The sequence below is a fragment of the Mastigoproctus giganteus genome, chromosome 2 (genome assembly GCF_048544385.1).
Source record: "Mastigoproctus giganteus isolate SK-2022 chromosome 2, ASM4854438v1, whole genome shotgun sequence".
NCBI classification, from domain to species: Eukaryota; Metazoa; Arthropoda; class Arachnida; order Uropygi; family Thelyphonidae; genus Mastigoproctus; species Mastigoproctus giganteus.
In genome coordinates, this window is record NC_143576.1 from 190,758,918 (window position 1) to 190,783,615 (window position 24,698).

The window sequence follows — 24,698 nt, forward strand, 5'->3', positions numbered from 1 at the left end:
CGAATCCCGCCTCGGGCTTGGATCAGAGTAGAAAATGCAAAAACCTTGGGAAGTGCAATATGGCCAATGCGCCAACAACTAACAAAAAAAAAAAAAAAAAAAAAAAAAAGAAGTAAAATTCTCGGGCTAATAGTTTACTCGTAATTACCTCAATACCTGTTTAACTCTTAACATCCCTTTTTTAAAGGAATGTTAAACAGGTTTTATTTTTATAATTTTGAAAAAAAAATAGTAAACTCAATTGTGAAAATAGTAATATTATTTGTTGTTATAGTGCAAGGAAGCCGCAGGCTTTTGCTGCACTGGTAAAAAAAAAAAATAAATAAATAAAAAATAAGTAGATAAGAAAGTACAAATTATGTGCTTCCCTCCTCACATATGTACAGATGACCATTCGTTTTATTCAAACTGTCAGCCCCAACCACCTGTGACAGTAACTTGCTCCAGCAATCAATTACTCCAAAGAAAAACTGGCTAAAAGAAAACTTCCTAAAATCTAGTCAATCTCTTTCCCTGTAATTTGAATTTAAGGCCGCTAGCTCTGGAATTCTTTATAATAGTGAAAATTCTATCTTCATTCATTTTACTAACACCTCCCAGACCCTTATAAACCTTAATGCAGGTTTAAACCTTAGACCTAAAGTGCCTGGTTGCCAAGCTCTATATGTTTTATCGTACAGTCACCCTTCTTTGGACCCTTTCAAAAAGCTCAATGTCTTTTTTCAGATGAGGTCTCCATACTTGGAACACAGTATTCGAAATGTTGCCTTATACAGTGAGATCATGACCTCCCTATCTCGACAGGATTATATTCGATATATCATCAATAGGACAAAGTAAGGTGTTTCCTGGCTGCCTGTTTACACTGTTCAGAAATTCATATCTGCCTGTATCATAACTCCCATATCCCTTTCTTCCATTTTTGCACCCTTCTCCATTTTGTTTTTCCTTTTGCCCAAAAGAAGAAGAAGATGAAGTGCCTACCAAAAAGTAGGCACTTCAAGTGGAAACGTTTGCCTGCCTTGGCAAACGTTTCCACACTCACTCCCTCTCCTCTAATTAATTTAACCCTACCAAGTGTAAAATTTATTTTGGGGTTGCTATTCCCCAAGTGTAAGACCATGCATTTTGCTGCATTAAAACATGGCTGCCACTTTTCTGACCATTTCTGAAGTCTGTTCAAGACATCCTGAAAGAGCACTGTTTGGCACTCATCAATTGCGATTCTACCGATCTTTACATCATCTGTAAATTGTGACATCACAACTTCTAACCTTTGTTGAGGTTGTTTACAAAAATCAGAAACTATGGTCCAAGAAAACGATCCTTAGGAACCCCACTCCTGACGTTACATCAATGTGAAGAATATCCAATAATCACAACCTTCTGCCTTCTGCCCTGCAGCCACTAGCAACCCACTGGTATCTTTCCAGTAATCCCAATATGTTCCACCCAAATAAACTATGTTGGAATTGTTCTCTACAACCAGTTCATGAGTAACTGTGTCAAAATAGCCTGCTCAGTTAGTTAATCATGATTTTCCCTTAACAAGACTATGTTGTATATTCTTCAGAATGCCATATCTATATAAATTTCCCAGGATTGTACTTTTAATCATTTCCTCTAAGATTTTACTTACATCGAAAGTCAGACTAACCAGTCTAGTTACCAACTTCACTCTTATTCTGCCTTTATGTACTGATTTGGCGCTATACTAAAGTCCAAAGATGATCTCATAATTAACTTCAATGGTTCAATACACTCCCTGGCACTTCTCAAAATTACTGGGTATATGCTATCAATTTTGGGAGCCTTACTTGCCTTTATGCTCAAAAGTTTTCTATTAAACAGTCATTGGCAAAGTACCTCTTCAATTCATCTGCAGCATTGACTGGGTTATCTAAGACTTTCCCACACTGAGTACACGGTGCCTCCGTAGCCAGGTGGGAAGGAGCAGCAGTGCGGTAGCACGCACTTCTTGAGTAGACCGCGGTTCGAGCCCGTCACCACCTAATACGGAGGATGCGGAAAGGTCAGGGAATGACCACCGCATATCTCGGAGCAATATGGCCTTAGTTGCTAATGCTCTTAAAAACCAAAATAACAAACAACTGAGTACACAAAGGTCGGATCTAATTCCATTTCTTCTTCACTGTATTCACATACATGAAAAATTCCTTGTCCCCATTCTTTATTCTCTTAGCCAGTGCTTTCTTATATGCAGCCTTGGGAGGCACCTCCGTAGCCAGGTGGGCAGGAGCAGCAGTGCGTAGCACACGCTTCTTGATTAGACCGGGGTTCGAGCCCGTAACCACCAAATACGGAGGATGTGGAAAGGTCAGGGAATGACCACCGCATATCCCCTGAGCAATATGGCCTTAGTTGCTAATGCTCCAAAAAACCAAATAACAGCAGCCTTGGACTCCCTAACCTTATTTGTGGTACTATTACAGATCAACTTGTACTTGTTATAGGCTTCAAAACTTTTCGTTGCTCGGTAACTATTCCATGCTATATTTTTCTGTTCTATTTCACCAGCCAGTTCTGCATTCATCCATTTCAGCATCCTCCTCCTGCAATATTTTCTTAATGGTATGGCATTCATGGCTTCTGTGATTTTTCTTTAAAGATATTCTGTAATTTAAATGTATTCATGCTCAGTCTGAAATCCATCTAATTAATAGATGCCATATAGTGCTTTAAACTATCTTTTAAAAAATCAAAATCCCCTCTTCTGAAATTAAAACCCATGCCTTTACCTTTAACTATTGCATTATCTTTCTTCATCTCCCAACTGACAAATGCATGATTACTACCTGACAGTGGTTCCTGTACTTTAAGCCCTGTGATGTTATCTGATTCATAATTAATGATGAGGTCAAGAATATTCTGACTACTAGTGGTCACAAAGGAACTGGATGCAAAAAATAATTTTGATATCATATACTTGGATTTCACGAAAGCTTTTGACACTGTTGCGCATGGAAGACTACTGTACAAATTGGAGCAGAATGGTATTAAGGGTAAGTTGCTACAATGGATAAAAGGATGGTTGAGTGGGAGAATACAGAGGGTGGTAATCAATGGGTGCTGCTCTTCGTGGACTAATGTTATTAGTGGAGTCCCACAGGGTTCGGTGTTGGGTCCACTGTTGTTTTGTGTATTTATCAATGATATTGATGAAGGTATATCAGGCTTAATGTCGAAGTTTGCAGATGACACAAAGGTTGGCAGGGTTGTTAATGACAGTCATGGCAGTGTGCTACTGCAACAGGATCTAGATAATTTGGGCAGATGGGCTAAGAAGTCGCAACTGAAGTTTAACCTTGACAAATGCAACGTACTGCATATGGGTAGAAGTAACCCCAGAGAAACGTACCAACTGTGTGGTACTACACTTAAGGTGGTAGAAAATGAAAAAGACCTGGGAGTAATTGTGCAGTCAGATATGAAGTTTTCTGAGCAATGCAGACAGGCTGCTAGGGCAGGTCATGGGGTTTTGTCAATATATAGGAATTTTGCTAGCAGGGAAAAGGAGGTGATTGTCCCTCTGTATAAGGCAATGGTCAGGCCACGCCTTGAGTACTGCGTACAGGTCTGGAGGCCTCATTTTAGGAAGGATGTAGATTTTCTTGAGCGTGTAAAGAGAAGAGCAACACGATTGGTGAGGGGAATGAAGGGATCCTCTTACCAAGAGAGGCTTAAGTTCTGCAAATTGCAGTGGCTGAGACTAGGCACCTGCGCGGTGATCTGATTGAGGTCTATAAGGCCTTGAATGGGTTGAGCACGCTGAATTCTGATGGGATCCTTCCACTTGTTCAGATTACGAACCTACGGGGACATAAGTTCAAATTAAGAAAGGACAGATGTAGAATAGATGTGCGGAAATTTGCCTTTAGCCAGCGGGTGGTTGCTGGAACAAACTTCCATCTGTCGTTGTGGAAGTTGATAGGTTAAATAAATTTAAGGAGGAACTGGACAGGCATTTGGAGGAAATGGTATGATTTTTTTTTTTTTTTTTTTTTTTGGCTGATGCTGCATAAGCTCCTACACTTGCTTTCTTGCATCACGTGCCACTACTACTACTACTATTCTGACTACTAGTATTTTCTCTAACATGCTGATACAAATAATAATCATCTAGTTTATTTAAAATATTTTTTCCCATGGTGAGTTTCCATCACACTTATTCCAATTAATCTTGAACAAATTGAAGACACCCATAATATGATATCTGCTTTGCTTGCCCATTCCATGTGCATGTAGAGACTCTTGTCACACTCTTCTATTCTGTAGATTACATCCTCTCTCATTATGCATTTGCTTCCAACTAACTCATACTACACAGATTCTATGCTGGCAGATTCAGACTCAGCAAAAAAAAAAAAAAAAAAAAATAAAATAAATAAATAAATTAAACTCGTGCAACAATAACAAATCTGATAAAACATTTCCACACAAAAGCATGCTGCTCAGTAGCATACTTCATCTTCCTTACAGAATTTTCCTAATTCATCACTAACAAGAAAAAACTTCCATGTCTTATCAAATGCCAATGCTAGCCCTATACATCAAAAAATACAAGTACAGTAAACCCTCAATTTAACGGACTAATAGGGGAGAAGGGGTGTCCGTTAATGCCGAAAGTCCGTTATATCAAATGTAACCTGGGGGGGGGGGAGAACATTTTTTATTGTTCTTAATGTAAAAAAAACTTTAATTCAATATGCAGTACTGTACAATATAAAATTATGTTGCAATTTAGCCTTTGATTTACGGATACCAGAAACAGTTTGTTTTTTTATGCCATAAATTTCGCAAACACGTGCTACTGAGATGCCTTGTTCTAATTTCTCAATTAGCTCTAATTTCTGTGCCACATTTAAGTTCACATGATTTCTTTTAACTCCCCTATCACTTGATGCCATTTTAAATTGTAATGATTGCAAAATAATTTAATAAATAAAGTCACAGAAACACTCTGCATACAGACTGACCACACGAAAACTTGAGGCAGACTGAGACCGAAAGAAAGCAAGTCAGTAGACCTGAATCCTCCATGCCGGCCTCTATAGCCAAGTGGTCAGGAGTGGGAGTGCAGTAGCACACGCTCTTTGAATAGACCAGGGTTCAAGCCCCTGACTGCTGAATATGGTCAATCTGCCAACCTGCACTGGACCAGCGTGGCAGATTATGGTCCATTTCCCTCAGCATGAATTGTTGAGGAGGCTTCCATCCTGCAGTGGGTTGATAATGGCTGCACTTTACCTTTTTTTTTAGACCTGAGTGTACGAGTCATGTTCAGCTCGCAAGTCATCACCTGCTCTTATCTGTTATCTGGGAAAACAGCTATTTGAACACGTTTTCAGAAAGAATAAAAAACAATTTCCTGAATTTGATTATAAAAATAAAAGTAGGTAATTATCAAAACAATAATGAAAATAGGTAATTATTATTAATAATAACAGTGAAGTTTCATATAACCTAAAGAAAATATGGCCGAGATTAATGTGTACATTTCTGTATTATTTGTCTGGTCCGTTATATCCGAAATTCATTATATCGGGGTCCGTTAAATCGAGGGTTTACTGTATTCAAAACTGTTGCATCTTTTCTTGATGACCCAGTACAACATAAGTAAACGGGATGCAAAACTTTTCTTATCATATGTGGTCATTTGGACCAATTTTGAAAACAAATCAAAAAGTCAAAAACTTGCTATTTTTGTAATTTGTAATCAGTATAACAAAGCAGCCAAATAATCATTTGATAGTTAGATAAGCTAGAAATAAAAATAAAATACATCTACACGAACCACTTATTTTGCTGGCAAGCCCTTTACGATCAATATGTGCTGGATTTAATGATGGCATGTAATGAAACAAAAGTTCTGCAGAATGGCACCTGGCTTTTGCTGTGCCATGTGCAATAACACACAGTAGGTCCTAAAAAAAAAAAAAAATTAATTTCATGATTAACCATACATTATGTAATAAAAATATGTTAATTTTTCTAAGTTTCTTTTATAACTTGTGTGCTAAATGTAATTTTGGAATAGATTTTACTAGGTACAGTCAAGATATTTGGGAAACGTTCACATTTTGACTTTTCATGATTTCTGTGAATGTTACACAATTACTTTCAAATGCATATAAATTATAATGTTTTTGATTGGTTTCAGATTGTTGTGGCTATGTCAATGGTTTTACCTCTCCCTCTAGAATCCTTCTGCTATGTCTAGAGATATCACATTAGTTCAAAGCAGTTCAAACAACAATTCAGATGGCACCAAGTTTTGTAGCACATATAAAGCATATTTTGGAATGACCACAGGTAACCAAGAAAAGTCAACCACCTCACTTCAGTTGTTATTGTTGCACATCAATGTTAAGCAGTTGGCTAAGTAGTCAAAAGTCTGTGACATTTTCTTTATTGATTGGTTTCAGGTTAATTCTCTCTCTCTCTTTCTCTCTTGAACCTTTCTGCTATGTCTCTGGAAACCACAATAGTCCAAAGCAGTTCAAATATAAAAATTTATTGTTGTATTTGAACAAAAAAACTTGGTGGCACTAAGTTTTGTAACACACAGAAAGTGGTAGCTGCAGTTTAACATCAAGGAGTTGGCTATGTGGTGTAGTGTAGTGTAGAGTGTGTTTAGTGTCAAACGGCACCAGGGGTTCCCCCATCTCCGCATAGTATACTTTGTGGGTGTAAAACAGGACATTTTCAATGCCAGAGGTTTAAAGGGGTATGGATTTTGTATACGTGTAGTGTTATATACCGTTGTTCCTCTGGTCATTTAGCTGCTGGGCCCCAAATGGGACCCAACATTGCCCCACTCTGTCCCGGGTAGGCAGACCAGGTACACCATTATTATAATTATTTACTCTGTCAGGTCCTGCCACCTAATTTCCTGAGATTTCAGTGGCAAGGACCTAAAAAAAAAAAAAAAAACGTAGGGGAACGGTGAATTTGGAAAAGCCCAAAAACTGGAGCTCGCGGTTAATTTGACATGTTTAAATTTAGATGTGTGGGGCATTCACTTGCATATAGATAGAGTGGGGGGCAGACAAGACTGGGGGGAAAAGACAGAAGTATTGGGATGTTAGGGAAGGCGACCCCAATCAGTCAATGAGGCAAGCCCATGCCTCACCAGAAGAAGCGTGCGGGGGACAAAACTTTCCCCCCAGCCATCAGTGAGGGGTTACAGGTACCACGCGAGGGAGAATGATATAAATCGCCAGATGACACTGGCAGTAGAACTGCAGGGTGTCAAGGTTGGTGCAGAGTCCAGATCATGTAAGTGTCGTATCCGGTGAAGACATCGTTCCTGGCACACAGGTTGCGTCCAGGTTGTACTATCAGTTTTGTTGCCAGGCTTGGTTTGGTCATGGATGGATTTATACCTTGATTGCTACTGGAGGGACATTTGATGCCAGAATTATGTCTTAGTTGAGTGTGAAGGTTTTTTCTCTCAAAGAGATTGCGGGCAAATATCTTGAAGGCATTGTAGTGCTTTTCATCACACTCAGGATGTGATGTTCCTGGTCTAGTGGCAGGTAATATATTTTTGTTATTAGTTGGCATCTGAGATCTTCATATAGTTCACATCTGTACATTAGGTGCTCCCAACTTTCAGGGAGTCCACAGTGACATAGTGGATTGTTAGTGATGCCTAGGATGGAGAGTTTCTCCCTGATGGGTCTGTGTCCTGTTAGCAGGAAGGTAGCATGTAAACCTGAAAAAACCAATGTGGAGACTTTGGGTATATCCTTTCAACACTGGGTATGAATTTCCTGGTGATGTTTCCCTTGGTGAAATTGGTCCAGCGGTCCTGCCACATCTGCATTAGGTGAGTATCAAGTTGTCTTTTCTCCATCGTGAGGGTGTTTGTTGGGTCTGTGGTATAGGCAAGGCAGGTTACTGTTCTGCCTTTTGTGAGGTTATACATTAAGCCTGTCCGGACAATCTCCAGGTCAAGGGGGAGGGCACTGGCCAGCACTTGTAGGGCATGGATGCTGACCATGCAGTACCCCCTAGATATAGTCAGCAGTATGGAGCACTGTATCATGTCGTTCCTTTCTATTCATTGCCGTTATTGCTTTGTGGTACCATATGCTGGAGGCATAGCTGATGTTTGGCATAAAGGCAGCCTTATAGAGCAAGGACAGTGTGCGGCGTTTAAGGCCCCAGTCTCTTCGGGTGATTCTGTTGACCATGGCCATGTAATTTCAGATCTTCATTTGGATGTATTTTAAGTGGGGAGTGAATGTCAGGTTCCTGTCCAGGACAAGCCCCAGGTGCTTCATTTGCTCTGTTAGGCAGATTGTTGTTTCCTGTATTTTTATTTGCAGGGCCTCCTAATATTTAGATTCCCTTTGAGCAGTTATATTTGGCTTTTTTTTTTTTTTTTAGGAGCATTAGCAACTAAGGCCATATTGCTCCGGGATATGCGGTGGTCATTCCCTGACCTTTCCGCATCCTCCGTATTTGGTGGTGATGGGCTCGAACTTTGAGCAGTAAGGAGCTAGTTTTTGTTGATGAGATGTGAAGGATGTTAAGGTTTACCCATTCCTGCAGGGTAGTGAGGGCTCTGTTGGCCATTGCTTCTAGTTGTTGTCGAGAGTCCACTGCAAGGGCGAGTACCAAATCATCTGCATATGCCTGCCTGTGAATGTACGTTTTGAAGATTGTAGTTTAGGAGATCATCTAGGACAATATCCAACAGGATGGACCCCAGGACAGAGCCCTGTGGACAACCTCTGTGGACCTGCTGCGAGACCTGGCTGTAGGGGGTTCTTACTGTGATTTTCCTCTGAGAAAGGTAGCTTCGGATGCAGTCATATAGGTTCTTTGGAAGGTTGGCGGTGCGGAGTCTGCTGAGGACGCTTGACCACCAATGTGAGTCAAACACCCTGGCAAAGTCAATGGAGATGACTAAAAAGTATTTTTTGTTTGTGTTTTGTGCGGCTGTGATGATCGTCCACTTGCAGAACGTCCACTGTGGAAAAGCCTTTGCAGAGTCCATATTGGTTTGGAGATTGAAGTTCGACTGAGTTATAATGGTTTTCAATACGTTGGTGGATGAGGTGTTCCAATACTTGCTAAGCACAGTAAGGAGGGCAATAGGCCTGTAGGAGTTTGGCTGGTCTTGTGGTTTGGTCGGGTTTTTGAGGATCAGTCTGACATTTGCTGTCTTCCAGTCCATCGGGAATTGGCCTGTTTGTAGACAGTGGTTAAATAATACAAACCTTTTCCACGATGACTCCAAATAAAACAAATTCTGTACAAGAGCCAGAAGTTCAGGCCGCCCCTGCTGAGAGGAAAGTGCAAAATGAGGACCTCCTGCTACAGGGATCCCCTTCTGTTAGATCTTATGCTGATGTAGCCCAAAACAGACCCACACTGAAGGAACAAATAGCTAAATCTAGTGAGAATGTAATGGTACTTAGAGCGTTAGAGAACAGCAATTTTAAAACCAGCGCTGATGTAAAAACCTTGGTAACCAATACTTTGAAGACAGAATTTAAAACAGTCAAAATAAAATCAATCAAATTAGCACGCAACAAAAGCATAATTTTGGAAATGGCCTCTAAGTCGGACTTAAATAGTATCTCAACATCTGATTCCTTGACCTCTGCAGGAATCTCTACGGGAGTTCTTAAAAAAAGTAACCCTTCCATAATTATCTACGATGTGCCCAAGGATCTAAGTAAGGAGGACATAATAGAAGAACTGTACAATAAAAATCTAGCTGACTATGACTTTACAATGGAGGAGATTAAGAAAGAAACCTCGTTCAGATTCACAACTAAGTCAAGGTCCTTGTCATTGGTACACTGGGTAATCAGTTTCTCCCCAAAAATTTACAGGTGTATTTCATCAATAGACAGAATATTTCTTGCTTGTAGCTCACATTGGCATAGGCCATTTACAATAGTTACTAAGTGCTTTTTGTGCTTGGGATATGGGCACACAACACAATACTGTACCCATAACTCCCCATCCTGTGGACATTGCGCCTGTAGTGGTCATGTGCATGCAGAATGCCCTCATAAGGATGAGCCTGCCTGCTGCATAAATTGCAAGAGGCGTAAAAGAGACTTTCGGCACTCCATCCGCGATCCTAACTGTCATGAATATAAAAGAGCTCTAGAGATTGCATGATTAAGGACCGCTGACGAATGAGGCAATTCGTGACTACAAATGCCCAGAACTTTTGCGTATCATAGATCTTGTAAGACAACGGACCAACCATGGATACATTGTCTTTTACCAGTTCTTTAACTGCAGATGAATCAGTCTCTGAACTTAGCCTGCTTCAACTGAATGCTCAGCGGTCACGATTGGTGGCCGATGAAGTCCGAAAGGTAACCGACGAAATTAAATACGATATTATAGCCTTACAAGAACCATATCATTTCCGTGGTAAAATAACCGGATACCCTATCTCTTTTAGGGTCATTCAGCCGGAACATGCTGAACCACGTACGGCCTTCATCATAGTTCATTCTAAATTGGACGTAGTCAAGATAATTAGTCTTACTAATCAACATGCTGTCTGCATAAGTGTGTCTACTCCTCATGGCTCTTACTTTCTAGTTTCACTATACTGCCCACCAACTTCCGACATTACACTTCATCTTGCCTACCTTGATCAAGTTATTTCTTTGGTAGGTACTGCCAAACTTATTATAATGTCAGACGTTAATGCCAAATCCAGTCTATGGCACTCCGACCATACTGATAACAAGGGTTCACTCATAGAAGACTTTCTCCTTTCACATGAGCTGACGGTTCTAAATAAACCCGGCTCACCTTATACCTTCAGCTCTCTAAATGGAGAATCAAATATAGACATCACTGCTACTTCTTACATCGTTTCTTCAAACATTAATGACTGGACAGTAAATACTAACATTTGCTCAAGTGAGCATTGTGCGATCACCTTTTCCGTGACTTTCTTTGCACAATCATATAATCCTCCACTACAGGACCTTAGAAGATTTTCTTTGCGACGCATCATGTGGAACCGGTTTAATGACTCAATCAACACTGACTTCCCAATTGAAACCATAAACTTCATCCATCACTTTACAGCTTACGAATTAGCTTCCTATGTTAATGATGCTCTCAGCCACGCCTGCTATAAAGCAGCCAAAAAGAAAATTCAGTCTTCCCATCCCATTCCATGGTGGAACCGGGAACTTACTCTGCTTCGTCAGCAAGTGCATCAGGCTAGGCGTACTTACCAACGACATCGCAGGAACTGGCCACCTCCCGACGTCGAAAGTCTTAAAACAGAATATCAGGTTCTCAAAAGACAATACGTCAAAACCATCACTACCTGTAAAATAAAATCTTGGCAGAACTTGGTTACTTTTACTGGCAATCGGGACCCATGGGGCCTTGTTTATCGCCTTACGAGGAACAAATCCTATTCCCCTACTGTTTATTGGTCGATACCCGCAAACGGCACCGAAACTCTCACTTGGAAGGACACCATCAACACTATCTTGGACAATCTGCTTCCTTCTGATCGCCCAGAGGATGACTTGACTACTCATCAACAAATAAGACAGCTCAATAACTCTTACACTACTACTTCTGAATCTCAGCCATTTACGCAGCTGGAGGTGGACACAGCTGTCCTAAAAATTAACAACTCTGGTTGTCTGGGCCTCGACCTTCATGAGGGCATCTTTATCAAACAATTCCACAAGCTACGTCCAACAGTTCTACCGACTCTATTCAACAAATGTCTGAATGAAAGCACATTCCCTGTTATCTGGAAGACAGCTCTTCTTAAACCTTCAAATACCCAAAGTGGCAAGTCCTTCCGTCCTATTGCTCTGTTATCGCATTTGGCCAAAACACTTGAAAGGCTGATTGCTATAAGACTCACTTCACTGTTCGCGAACACCTCTCTTGTATCAGATGATCAATATGGTTTCCGAACTGGACAAGGAACTGAAGAAGCAGTCGTTGAATTCCTTTCTCGAGTTAACTCTGCAAATTCTAAATACGTTCTTGCTATTTTTGTTGATTTTTCTGCAGCATTTGATCTGTTATGGTGGTTTGGTTTGTTTGCTCGCTTACGTGCTGCCGATTGTCCTCTTCCTCTCTATAACCTTTTAAGAAGTTATTTTGAAAACCGTACAGTTTCTGTTATTTCTGGATCTAACTCCATCTCCTGCTCTGTCACTAGGGGCTGCCCGCAAGGCTCTGTTCTTGGACCACTTGTCTGGAACATCGTTCTTGACGAATGGCTCCTTAAAACTATTCCTTTTACTTCCAAATTGGCTTATGCAGACGATCTCACCCTGCTGATCCAGGGAAATTCCCGTACCTCCCTTGAAAGTACTGCCAACTTAGTCATGTCAGATCTCTCTCAATGGTCCACCACAAATAAATTATCCATATCCTCATCAAAAACTAAAATGATACTGGTTAAGGGTTCACTTAATATTTCACGGCCACGCGTTGTAAAACTTCAAAACAAATCACTTTCCATGGTTTGTTCTCTAAAATTTCTTGGTCTGATCATTGATAGTAAACTTACGTTTACACTTGGAAGATCTCTCAGAAAAAGTCAAAAAACTTACCTTCTCACTTCTGCGTCTCTCTAAACAATCTTGGGGTCTTAATTCTCGTTCTCTACGGTTATATTACAAAGCTGTGTTTCTACCAATTTGTTCCTATGGTGCGGCCGCCTGGTTCTGGCATGTTAAGAAGGTTTCAGTACGGACTAAACTTCACAGCATTCAACGTAAAATGCTTTTAGCAATGTGCAGGGCCTGTAGGACTGTGTCTACTCCTGCTTTGCAGGTCCTTAACGGCCGTCTGCCCCTTGATCTCTTTCTTATGTACCGAGGCCTGTGTTACTACATTAGGCACGCTGTCCCTATCACCTTTCTTGGCATTACCATCGATGTCACTGTGGACCCCAAGGCAGAGAAAAGACGCTGTTGGAATATTTTGATGCAGAGCTGGCAAGACAGATGGTCCGCTACCTCTAAGGGTCTTGTTACTTTAAAGTTCATCCCAAACATCACCTTTGCCACGTTAGAGTCCACTCAGAAATGGTTTCATCCTGGTCTGTACACTCTCTACTTACTCTCTGGTCATGGCTCCCTTAATGCCAAACTTGCAACTTTCAACCTTGCTGAATCACCTCTCTGTTCTTGTGGTGACCCAGAAGACTGGGAACATATTTTATACCACTGCCATCAATACCTAGATCTTCGACAGAACCTTCTTCTCTCCACTAGTATCACTGTCTCCGGAAATGGGAAATGAGCCAGGCTTCCTGAGCACCAGTGAAAACTTCCAGTCCCTGTAAGAATTTGCTCGTCATGCTTTTGATCGCCAGAGATGCCTTTTCACTCAACTAAGGAATACCTCCTAGCCTTCCTAGTGGAGACCCCTGCTGGCACTGGCTTTTGGCCAGTGCGGGATGAGATATATATATATATATATTTTTTTTTTTTTCCCCCTCTTTTCTTTTCTCTTTTTATTTTTTTCAATTTTATATTTTATTTATTTATTTTTATTTTATCATTTTTTATTTTTTATTTATTATATTTTATTTTTTTTATTTATTTACTTATTTAATTTAATTTTATTTTATTTTATTATTTATTTATTATTTTTTCACTTTTTATTTGTATTTATTTACTTATTTTTGCTGGTTCCCTGGGTTTGGGCTGCCCGATGGACAGGATTTTATTATCTAGTTTTTATTATTCTCTTACATTTATATATATTTTATTATTATTATTTTTTTTTTGTTTTGCTCTGATATTAGGGCAGTAAGAGCTGGTAAACCAGAGCGTTCGGAGGGCGGTCGCGATACATACGTAGTTGTGGCCTACCTCCCCGTGGTGTAGACGGACACTGGGCAGGCTTTCCAGGTGATCGCCTGCCTGGTGACAAAACGGCCAGAAACAACAAAACAACACAACAACACACACACTGCACGAACATAATTTTACATACATTTCTGGCCTTTTACAGTGCTTTCTGTAATCATCACAGTGTGCAAAGGCGGAGATGAATTGACGTTCAGGTGCCGTCCTACATAAGATACTATAAAAAAAAAAAAAGTGGTTAAAGAGGCATAGGACAAGTTGTGGGGTATTTTCTATTGTCTTCTTGATGATTTCAGGTTCAAGAAGATCTAGGCCTGGGGATTTTCTTGTTCTGATTTTAGAGGCAGCAATGTTGAGCTCCTCAAAAGTGAAGGGTGGTTCCAGTTGTTGGTTGTTATATGTTGCATTTTCTGTTTGTAGTTGCATCTGCCTTTGTGTACCTGGGTTTTGAAGATGGTGTCTAGGATGTTACTGACTGAGCTGTGCCAGGTGGTGGTCATATTTCCTTGGGGAGTTTTGGTTGATGACACTACCTCTCCTCTTGGGAGTTTATTTGTTGTAATTCTATATACTATCCGCATGGATCAGTATTTCCAACCGTGGAGACGAGCTCCTCCCAGGACTTCTGTTTTCTTTTTCTTATAAAGCACAGTACATTGATTACGGTCTTCCCTGTACTGTTGCCGTAGAACAGCTACCTCCCTCTCCAGCCAAGTACGATACGCACGTTGAAATCTCCTCCGTTTTTGGGTCACATCCTGTCGCAGATCGCCAAATGGTGTGTCGGCAACAGAGCTGCGATATGTCTTCATTGGTAATTGTTGTCAGGTCCATATGAGTGTCGAATCCAGTAAGAAGGTAAGTACCATCCGTGGCAATGGTCACTTCATTTTGACAGTCCAGTGGACAGAGGGGCATTGCAACCAACCAGCCCTATCTCTGGGTTGGTTGGTTGCAATGACAGGGTATGTCTCTATACCCTGTGTTATTACATCCTAAGTAGGGTTTTCTGTCTCTGGAATAAGTCCTTAATATTCAGCCTTCACCTCCTTGGCAAAGGAGGTGAAGGCTGAGTATTCTTTCACAGTGTCTAGAACATGATGTTCCATGTTCTTGGGGAGGTAATGGATGCTCATCATGAGGATGCTTCTGAGGTCTTCATAGATGTCACAATGGTTGAGCAGATTCTCCCAAGTCTCAGGGGAGCCACAGTGGCAGTTTGGATCCTCCACAATCCTGAACCTGCCAGTTTTGCTCAGAAATACCCGTGTCAGGTGAAAAGAAAGGAGGCATGGAGTACCGGGGAGAACCATGTAGGAAGCTCTGGGTAGATTCTTGAGATTGCTGGGATGAATTTCATGGTGATGGATCCCTTTGTGGTTTGATTCCATCTCTGCTACTAGGTCCTTTGGAGGTGAAGGCTGAGTTGAGTTTTTTCCACTCTAGCGCTGTTTGCAGGGTTAGTAGTAAACTCAGATAAGGGATCAATCCTTGGAGAGATTGTACGGTAATCCATTCTTGAAAACCTCAAGATCCAAGGGTAATGCACTGGCCAACACCTGTAAAGCATGTGTGCTGACCATGTGCCAAGCTCTAGTGATAAATAGTAGTATGATACGCTGGATTGTTTCTAATTTTATTTTATTTACTGCAGTTATTGCTTTAGGAAACCAGGCTCCTTGCCGCATAGGTGATGATTGGCACAAAGACTGCTTTGTAATAGAGGGCTAATGTTTGCTATTTCAAGGCCTGGTCTCGACGAGAAACTTTGTTAACCATGGCACTATAGTTCCTTACTTTTTGATGAAGATGGATCAGGTGCGGGGTTAAAGACAGTTTTTTTTTGTCCAATACTGCTCCAAGGTATTTCAGCTGTGTTTTATGGTTTTTTGTTGAATTTTTATTTGGGGAGGTCTGGTGACTTTCAATATTCCTTTTAGTAGAATGGAGTTAGTCTTCTCTGTTGAAATCTGTAGGTGGCACTGCTCTGCCCAGAGCTGGAGAGTAGTGAGGGCTCCATTTGTTGCATCCTCTAGTTGCCTATGGGAGTTAGCCGCCAGGGTGGGAATCAGATCCTCTGCATACACCTGCGTGGAGACATCCCGCAAGTTGGTATGCTTTGTTTGTTTGTTTATTTAGTGGTTTTATGGGGTTGGTGTGCAAGAATTTGTCTAAGACAATGTTTCAGAACAGGGATCCCAGGACCGAGCCCTGGGGACACCCTCTGTGCACTTGTCTGGAAACCTGGAAGTATGAAGATTTTATGGTTACCTTCCTCTGTGAGAGGTAATCCTTGATGCAGCAAAATATGTTGTATGGTAGACTGGCTTCCCTGAGTCTGCCGAGGACTGTGTTCCTTGCAGCAATAATGATAGCTTCTAGGGCATCCACACCTGAGCAGCCTTTCTTGAAACCATACTGATTCGAGGACTGTAAGTTCGCATTGGTATAGTGCTGGCTGATTCTAAGGTGGAGAAGATGCTCAAATAGTTTACTTAATACAGAAAGTAGAGCTATGGGCTAGTAGGAGTCTGGTTGTTCTTGTGGCTTGCTTGGGTTTTTTAATATGAGTCAGATGTTTGTTGTCTTCCAGGATGATGGAAAATGTCCTGTTTTGAGGCAGTGGTTGCAAAGATTTAAGATTATAGCAGAAGTATATTCCACAACTGTTTTCACAATCTCTTGTTCCAGCAAGTCGGCTCCAGGCGATTTCCTGTTTCTAAGTTTGTTGAATGCTAGATGGAGTTCTTCCAACAAGAATGGCAGTTCTGTTGTTTGCGTGTGGCACTTTTCATTCTCTTGGCACAGCTTCATCTGTTGTTGGGGTGACCGGTGTCTTGAACATTGTGTCCAAGATGTTGTTGATGCTGCTTTGCTATGTTGTGGTCATGGTGTCATTTGGTGATGTCATGGAAGGAATTACCTTTCCTCTGGAGAGTTTGTTAGTGGCCACCCTATAGACCACGCCTCAGGGATCGTCATTACCAGCTGTGGTTACCAAATCCTCCCAGGACTTCTGTTTCCTGCGTCTGATTAAAGAAGTGTATCGGTTCCTTGCCTGCCTACATAACAGTCCGAGTGCTTCAATCATTGGATCTAGCCAGGACCTACGGGCCCGTTGAAAGTCTTTCCTTCTGTGGTACTTCTCTTCACAGTGCTTGCAGTTCCGGGCACCACCATGGGAGTGCACCCAGTTTTGGATTTTTCTTTTTGATGGCAGTGTTACAGGCAGCAGTGATAAGGTTGGTAATGGTGCATTGATGCTTGTCAGAGTCAGCATTTTCTAGGTCTTGTAGTTGGAGCTGCGGTACGGCGTCCCTAATTTTTCCATTCCCAGTCAGCACTTGTGAGGGCATATCTGTCCGTTGTCAGTCTCTGTACAGGTATACGTGTGAGAAAGCACTTGATCTCAATGTAATCACTTTGTGGTCGGATGTTGTCCACTCCTCTTTGCAAGTGAGATTGTAGCCGGAGTGACATAGATAGTGGCTCCCACAGGGTGCTGGAGAAGGTTGGGAATTACGTGCTGGTTTATGACAGTGAGATTTGAATTGGCCAGGTATTCCTCCAGGAGTTGTCCATTTATGGTGTCACATAGATCTTCAATGGCACTGTACCATAGTGGAGAGCGGCAGTTTATGTCAGCACACACTAAGTTTTGGCATGTGGGAGGTGAGAGAGACCATTTGCAGGATTGCTTGCTGGAAGTCACCACCTGGTCTGCAATAGAGGTAACCTGTAAAGTGTTTTCGTGTCTAATGGCATCAGGGATTTCCCCCATCTCCACGTAATATACATTGTGTTGTGTGAAACAGAACACTGTTGAGGCCAGAGATTTAAAAGTGTGTGGATATTGTTAAGTGTAGTGCCGTGTACCGTTTTTTAGGTTTTCCATTGCTGAGTTTTTAATTTCCTTACTGGTTTTCGGTGCTTCAGATGAGGCTGGTTTCAGGACAACTGGGTTTGGTTTTGGTAGTAAGACTTTCTTCTTTGCCAGTTGTTCACAGTAGTTGATTTACTAGCTTTGGTCCTCAGCACTTCTAGTAGGTAGAGGCACACTGTGACATTTCTTTTACCCCTCGTTCCATATAGGCCTCAAGCTTGGCAGTTGCCCATTCACAGTCGACATGGGTTTCAATAAGTATGGTCTCCAACTTGGTCCATAAGGACATGATTTGTCCACGCAGTCCTGAGGTCACCCTGCTGCTCTGCTCTGTTCCTTCATTAAGTTTTCTAGCTCGGTGCAAATGAGTGTCTTTTGTATAGTGGATCCCTCTGGCAATTTTCGATCTAAAGGAACCAATGACTCTGTTTGCTTTATCTCTTCCATGATGTCTGGAAGGAGTGCATTTTTTTTTGCTGTGTGTATTTTGAGTCGGATTGGCTACGAGTCTCGCTGTCAGATTTGGGGACTGTTAGTGTTTTTTCTCTCAGTTGGGGGAACAGATCTGGTGTGCTCCACTTCTTCTCGTGTTTCTACAATGACAGCATCATCATCTTGCCATTGTTGGAGCACTGCACAAGATTTGTCTGTATTTCCCTTCATTTTGTTGTGGTTTTCGGATAATTTGAAGTCTTCGGATTATCAGTAATTTCTAGGTAACACTGAATAGTTCTCCAAAAGAGGGGCTAAACGACACCTGCCATAAGTTCATAGCACTATTTGAAGATTTCAGCTGACCCCCAAAGGTCACGTGGGGAGTGGGGCATGCCCAAGTAGAAAAATGCACCTAGATCTACCATGAGTGTAGTACCACACAGTTGGTACATTTCTCTGGAGTTACTGCTACACATATTCAGTACTTTGCATTTGTCAATGTTAAACTTCAGTTGCCACATCTCAGCCCATCTGTCCAACTTTTCTAGATCCTGTTGCAGTAGCATACTATCACTGCAGTCATTAACAACTCTGTCAACCATTGTATCATCTGCAAACTTCGACATTAAGCCAGATATACCTTCATCAATATCATTGATAAATATAAAAAACAACACTGAAGGACCCTGAAGGACTTCACAAATAACATTAGTCGATGAGGAGCAGTGTGTCCGTTGATTACCACTCTATCTTCTCCCACTCAACCATCCTTTTATCGACTGTAGCAACTTGCCATACTGCTCCAACCTGTACAGTGGTCTTCTATGTGCAACAGTATCAAAAGCTTTCCTGAAATCCCAGTATATTATATCAAAATTATTTTTTCCATCCAGTTCCTTTGTGACCACATCATAGTATCCAATCAAATTGGTCAGACAAGACTTCCCGTGCCATGTCTGAATTATTACTGCAGTCATGTCTAGATGATCCTGCAATACTTCTTTAACAAGTGACTCCATTATTTTCCCTTGAAACAAAGAAGTTAAACTAATAGGTCTGTAATGACTCGTGTCATCCTTTGATACCCCTTTGTGAACTGGGGATACATTTGCACATCTCCAATATGTGGAGACCTCCTCTGAGTCCAAGGATGCTCTTATAATTATGGCTAAGGGTTTGCTTGCTTACTTTGCCGCCTCTTTTAATATAACTGGATACATCCCCTCCACACCAGGTACCTTTTCATGTTTAACTTCAACGGTTTCTCTTCCACTTTCCTCTCAGTTATTATAAAATCATTTAACTCCCTGTTAGAGCTTGATAAACGTCTGGCCTCCACTTCCCCACAGAATTCCTCATGTGTGAATATAGATGCAAAATACTCATTCAGTTTGTCAGCTATCTGAGCAGGATTGTCAAGAGATGAACCATTGATATCAAGTGGACCAATCTGATTCATCCCCTTCCTTCTACAGTTAATATAAGTAAAGAAGTCTTTGCTATCTTTGCCAAAGATTTCTCGTAATCTGCCTTTGCTTGCCTAACCTTCTTCATGTTTGTTGTTTGTTATTTGGTTTTTAGGAGCATTAGCAACTAAGGCCATATTGCTCTGGGGATATGCGGTGGTCATTCCCTGACCTTTCTGCATCCTCCGTATTTGGTGGTCATGGGCTCGAACCCTGGTCTAATCAAGAAGCGGGTGCTATGCACTGCTGCTCCTGCCCACCTGGCTATGGAGGTACCTCCTTCATGACTTGATTACAGACTAGCTTATATCTACTATAGGCGTTGTGTTGCCTGATAATTTATATGCATCCCACGCATTTTTCTTCTCTGTGACTAGTCTCATTATTTCATCTGACATCCATTTAGGCCTAAACCTTGAACAGTATTTCTTAGTTGGTATGAAAAGTCTAGTAGCTTCCATGATTAATTCTTTGAATGCTTCTCATTTAGAATTTGCTGTTGGTAACATCATCAGTTGGTCCCACTGTATAGAATTTAAAAAATCTCTGAGACCACTGCAGTTACCTTTACAAAAGCAAAAACCTTCCCTTTACCCCTGATGGTAATCACGTCTCTAAGTAAATCCACATCAGTACTCTGTGTTCACCGACACCTATTAGTCCCTTTATTTGCAAATTCTTAATGAAAGGATAATCACTGCTGATAATTAGATCAAGAGTATTACTCCCTCTGGTTGTCTCTCAAACTTGCTGCTGCACCTTTTGTGGATTCATATAATAAATCCACAAAAGTCTTGCTATTTTGTGTGGGCAACTAACCCACGAGTTTCAGTCAATACCTGGAAAGTTAAAATTTGCCATTATAAGACATTCTGATTTACTGGCCCACTCTATTTCTCTGTATAGTTGTTTGTGGTACTCATCAGAGTCATTAGGCCTATAACACACTCCTACCTCATTTTTGGTTTCCCAGATATTAAAACTTTTCTTAATGGATATGAATAAAATAGGTAGTAATGTGGAGAGTTATAGCTGAATGGCTTCTAGTTATAAAGTTTAAGATAATAATTATTATCTTCATTTTATTCATATTATCTGCAAAAGAAGTTCCTAAATAATTATTAATATAAACAAGGTAGGTATTTTCTTTTTTATTATTTTAACCAAATATCTTGTTTCTTGCTTCAGTCCTAGAACTAATTTAAAACCAAAATTGAAATGTATCCAATGATATGCCTACCATTTTAATGGTATGTGACAGTATTATATACCAAAAGTTAGTTGATATGAGATAAACAATAGCACTCTAAATATTAGTTTAAAGAATTGTTAAATTCTTCTACAAAAAACAAAGGTTATTTCAAGTATAAAATAAAATATGCCAGAAATAGCAATTAGCTGACTTGATTTTTACCTTTATGATATCCCGTTTCAAACTCATGAGACATTCTAAAAGTTGACAATGGTGGGCTAAAATAAAAGTATATCAAAGAAAGGTCAGTTTTATAAAAATACATTTTTTCCATGTGAAAAGTTTTAAATTATATTTACTGTTAATTGAAGATAAAATTTTTACAAATTTCTAACCCAATAAGTCTAAAGCAAAGATGGAATTCTCTTGAACAGAAGAGACCTGAGGGTCTTTGCTAATGTCATAAAAGAGGCTTTAAAGGTTAAGAGACACTTGTACTTGAGAGGGGGGGATGAGACATTGGAAATATGTTGATCAGTGGAACGAACTATGGTTCTTGTATTACTTCAATTTTCCTTTTAAACATGCAGCAACTTGGAAAGTAGTAGGAAATATACAGGGCCTGCTAGAGTTCTTATAATACGAATACAACGAGAGTTGGAACGACTGTAGGATAGGAAAATAATGTAAATTGTTAAAAACTTGTTCAGAAAATGCTACAACTAATCAAATATATTTTGGAAATTCCTGGGAAGAGCTGCCACAGACAACTATAAAGGATGTTTCAGGAGGCAAAGAGCAAGAAAAGATAGTTGGCCACATATTTGCATATTAATTCTTGATATATAATTAACAAATATGATGAATTTTAAGCTAGCCAAATCAAGAAATACCAATACAGTAACGATATCAGAAATACAATGCCATTCTAGTATAATAATAGCCATAAAGTGCAACGAAGCCATAGGCTTTTACTGCACTAGCCAAAAAAATAAATAAAACTAAAAAAATAAAAGTACATAAGAAAATGCAAATTATGTGCTTCCATCCTCACATAGACAATATCCAGTTGACCACTGAATTTGTTCAAACTGTTAGCCTCAACTACCTTTCCTCATACGGTCACCCTTTTGCTGATTTCACCATGCGAGTTGACTGTCTTTGGATCCTTTCAAGAAGCTCAATGTCTTTTGTCATATGATGTCTCCATACATGAACACAGTATTCCAAATATGATCTTACAATTGCCATATATGCTGGGTTTATGACCTTCCTATCTCTACAGGATAATGCTTGATAAATCATCGATAGAACAAAATAAGGGGTTTTATGGCTGCCTGTTTACACTGCCCAAAAAACTTCATATCTGCCTGTATTGTAACTCCCAGATCCCTTTCTTCCTCTACTGTTTTTAATTCAACCACACCAAGTGTATAATTTATTTTTGGGTTGCTATTCTCCAGGTGTAAGATGATGCATTTTGCTGCATTAAAAAACATAACTGCCACTTTTCTGACCATTTTTAAAGTCTGTTCAAATCATGAAGGAGCACTGCTTGGCACTGATCATTACCAATTCTACCAATCTTTACAGTCTGCAAATTAACGTCACACGTTCTATCCCTTCACCGATGTTGTTTATGAAACTTAGAAACAATAATGGTCCAAGAACCAATCTTTGAGGGACCTCACTCTTGACATTTCACCAATGTGAAGAATATTCATTAATCACAACCCTCTGCCTTCTACCTCACAGCTACCCAGCAATCCACTTTAGAATCTTTCAAATAATCCAAACTTGTTCTAGCTCATACAGCAACCTCTCACAAGGGGCTGAGTCAAATGCTTTGCTAAAATCCAAATAAACTATGTAAAAATTGTTCCCTACATGTACTTCATGAGTAACTGCATCAAAATAGCCTATTAAGTTAGGTAAATATAATTTTTCCTTAACGAAACCATGTTTGTGCCCTTCAGAATGCAATATATATTTTTAAATGTCACTGGATTGTGCTCTTAATCATTGCCTCTAAGATTTTACCTACAGCCAAGTCAGACTAACCAGTCTGTGGTTACCAACTTCACTCTTAGAACTGCCTTTATGTATTGGTGACACATTGGCATTACTCTAATCTAAAGGAATCTCACCTGAGTCTAAAGATGCCTTCATAATTAACTTTAATAGTTCAATACACTCCCTGGGGGCCTCTCTCAAAATTACTGGGTATATGCCACCAATTCCGGGAGCCTTACTTCCTTTAATCGAAAGTTTTTTTCTAATAAATAGTTATCTGCAATTTCTTGCCTTTTCTTCCTTTGCGGATTAGGTGATCCACCTGTTCCGATCTCAAAAAGTCTGCACATCTTTTCTTCGGTCTTCCTCTGTCTCTTTTTCCTTTTGCTCTGTATGTGTAAGCTAGTTTAGGGAATTTATTATATTCTATTCTTTCTACATGTTCTTTCAATTTTTTCCATCTGCAATTTCGAAATCACTAATTTCACATGGCTCAGGCCTCACTCACATAGTCTCTTCTCAGCATGAAGGGTCTTTTGTCAGTAAAGACCAATGCAAAGTACCTCTTCAATTCATCTGCTTCATCAGCTGGGTAATCTAAGACTTTTCCATACCTAATGTGCACAAGAGTCTGATCTGATTTGCCTTCTTCTTCTTCTTCATTGTATTCACGTACACGAAAAATTCCTTGTTCCCATTCTTTGCCTTTTTAGCCAGTGCTTTCTCATACACAACCTTGTTTCCATAACCTTATTTGTGGTACTGTTACAGATCAATTTGTACCTGTTATAGGCTTCAGAACTCTTCATTGCTCTATAACTATCTCATGCTATCTTTTTCTGGTCTATTTGACCAGCCAGCTCTGCATTCATCCATTTCAGCATCCTACTCCTGCAATATTTTTTAATGGTATATATGCATTCATGGCCTCTATGATTTTTGCTTTAAACATCTTCCATAATTCAAAAGTATTCACCCTCATTCTGCAATCCACCCAATTAATAGATGCCATATAGCATCTTAAACTGTAAAAATCCCCTCTACCAAAATTAAAACCCGAGCCTTTACCTTTAACTACTGCAACATTCTTTCTTCATCTTCCAACTGAAGATTGCGTGATCACTACCTGACAATGTTCCCTGTATGTTAAGCCCTGTGATGTCACCTGATTTGTGAGTAATGGTGAGGTCAAGAATATTCTCACCACTAGAATTTTCTCTAACATGCTGGTACAAATCTGGTTTATTTTAAAAAATATTTTTCCCCATGGTGTGTTTCCCTCCCACTTATTCCAATCAGTCTGGAACAGATTTAAGTGACCCACAATAAGACATCTGTGTTTGCTTGCACATTCCATCTGCATGTTGAGACTCTCGTCTGTAGAATACTCCGACTCTCATTATACCTTTGCTTCCAACTAATTCACACACAGATTCGATGCTGGCAGACATAACTTCAGACAGCAAAAGCTCTTTCCATGCTCAGGCTGCTTTTGATAAGAACACATGAACCTACCACATCTTCTCTCTTTTCTTCTCTGTCTTTCCTAAAGACATTATACATACCACAGTGGAACTCTTTATCCCCAATTTCAGGGTGGACCACAGTTCTCTTAACCCTATTATGGATAACACTCCTGACATTACTGTAGACACAGTTAAGACTATGTATTCTTCTATAGTTTACTACCCTGTTGCAGCCCTTGAAGCTATTTAGGCTTGTTTACCTAGTTTTATTTTATCTTCCTGCTCATTTGATGTGTTGCTAACCTCAGAACATCTTACCAACATTGGCTATTGCATCAACAAACAAGAATTCCTGAGGTGAGTACAAGCTCA

General features: G+C 40.2%; 1 protein-coding gene across 1 annotated transcript in view; it reads right to left on the reverse strand.

Annotated features, from left to right (window-relative positions):
* unc79 (UNC-79 domain-containing protein) overlaps positions 1-24,698 on the reverse strand; it is a 1,082,710-nt gene that overhangs the window by 937,931 nt on the left and 120,081 nt on the right. Inside the window, exons 7-8 of the mRNA XM_090389680.1 lie at positions 21,070-21,125; positions 5,810-5,945 (exon numbers count right to left, since the gene is read on the reverse strand). Of these exons, the coding sequence (XP_090245806.1) occupies positions 5,810-5,945; positions 21,070-21,125 (192 nt within the window). The remainder of the gene's footprint in view (positions 1-5,809; positions 5,946-21,069; positions 21,126-24,698) is intronic.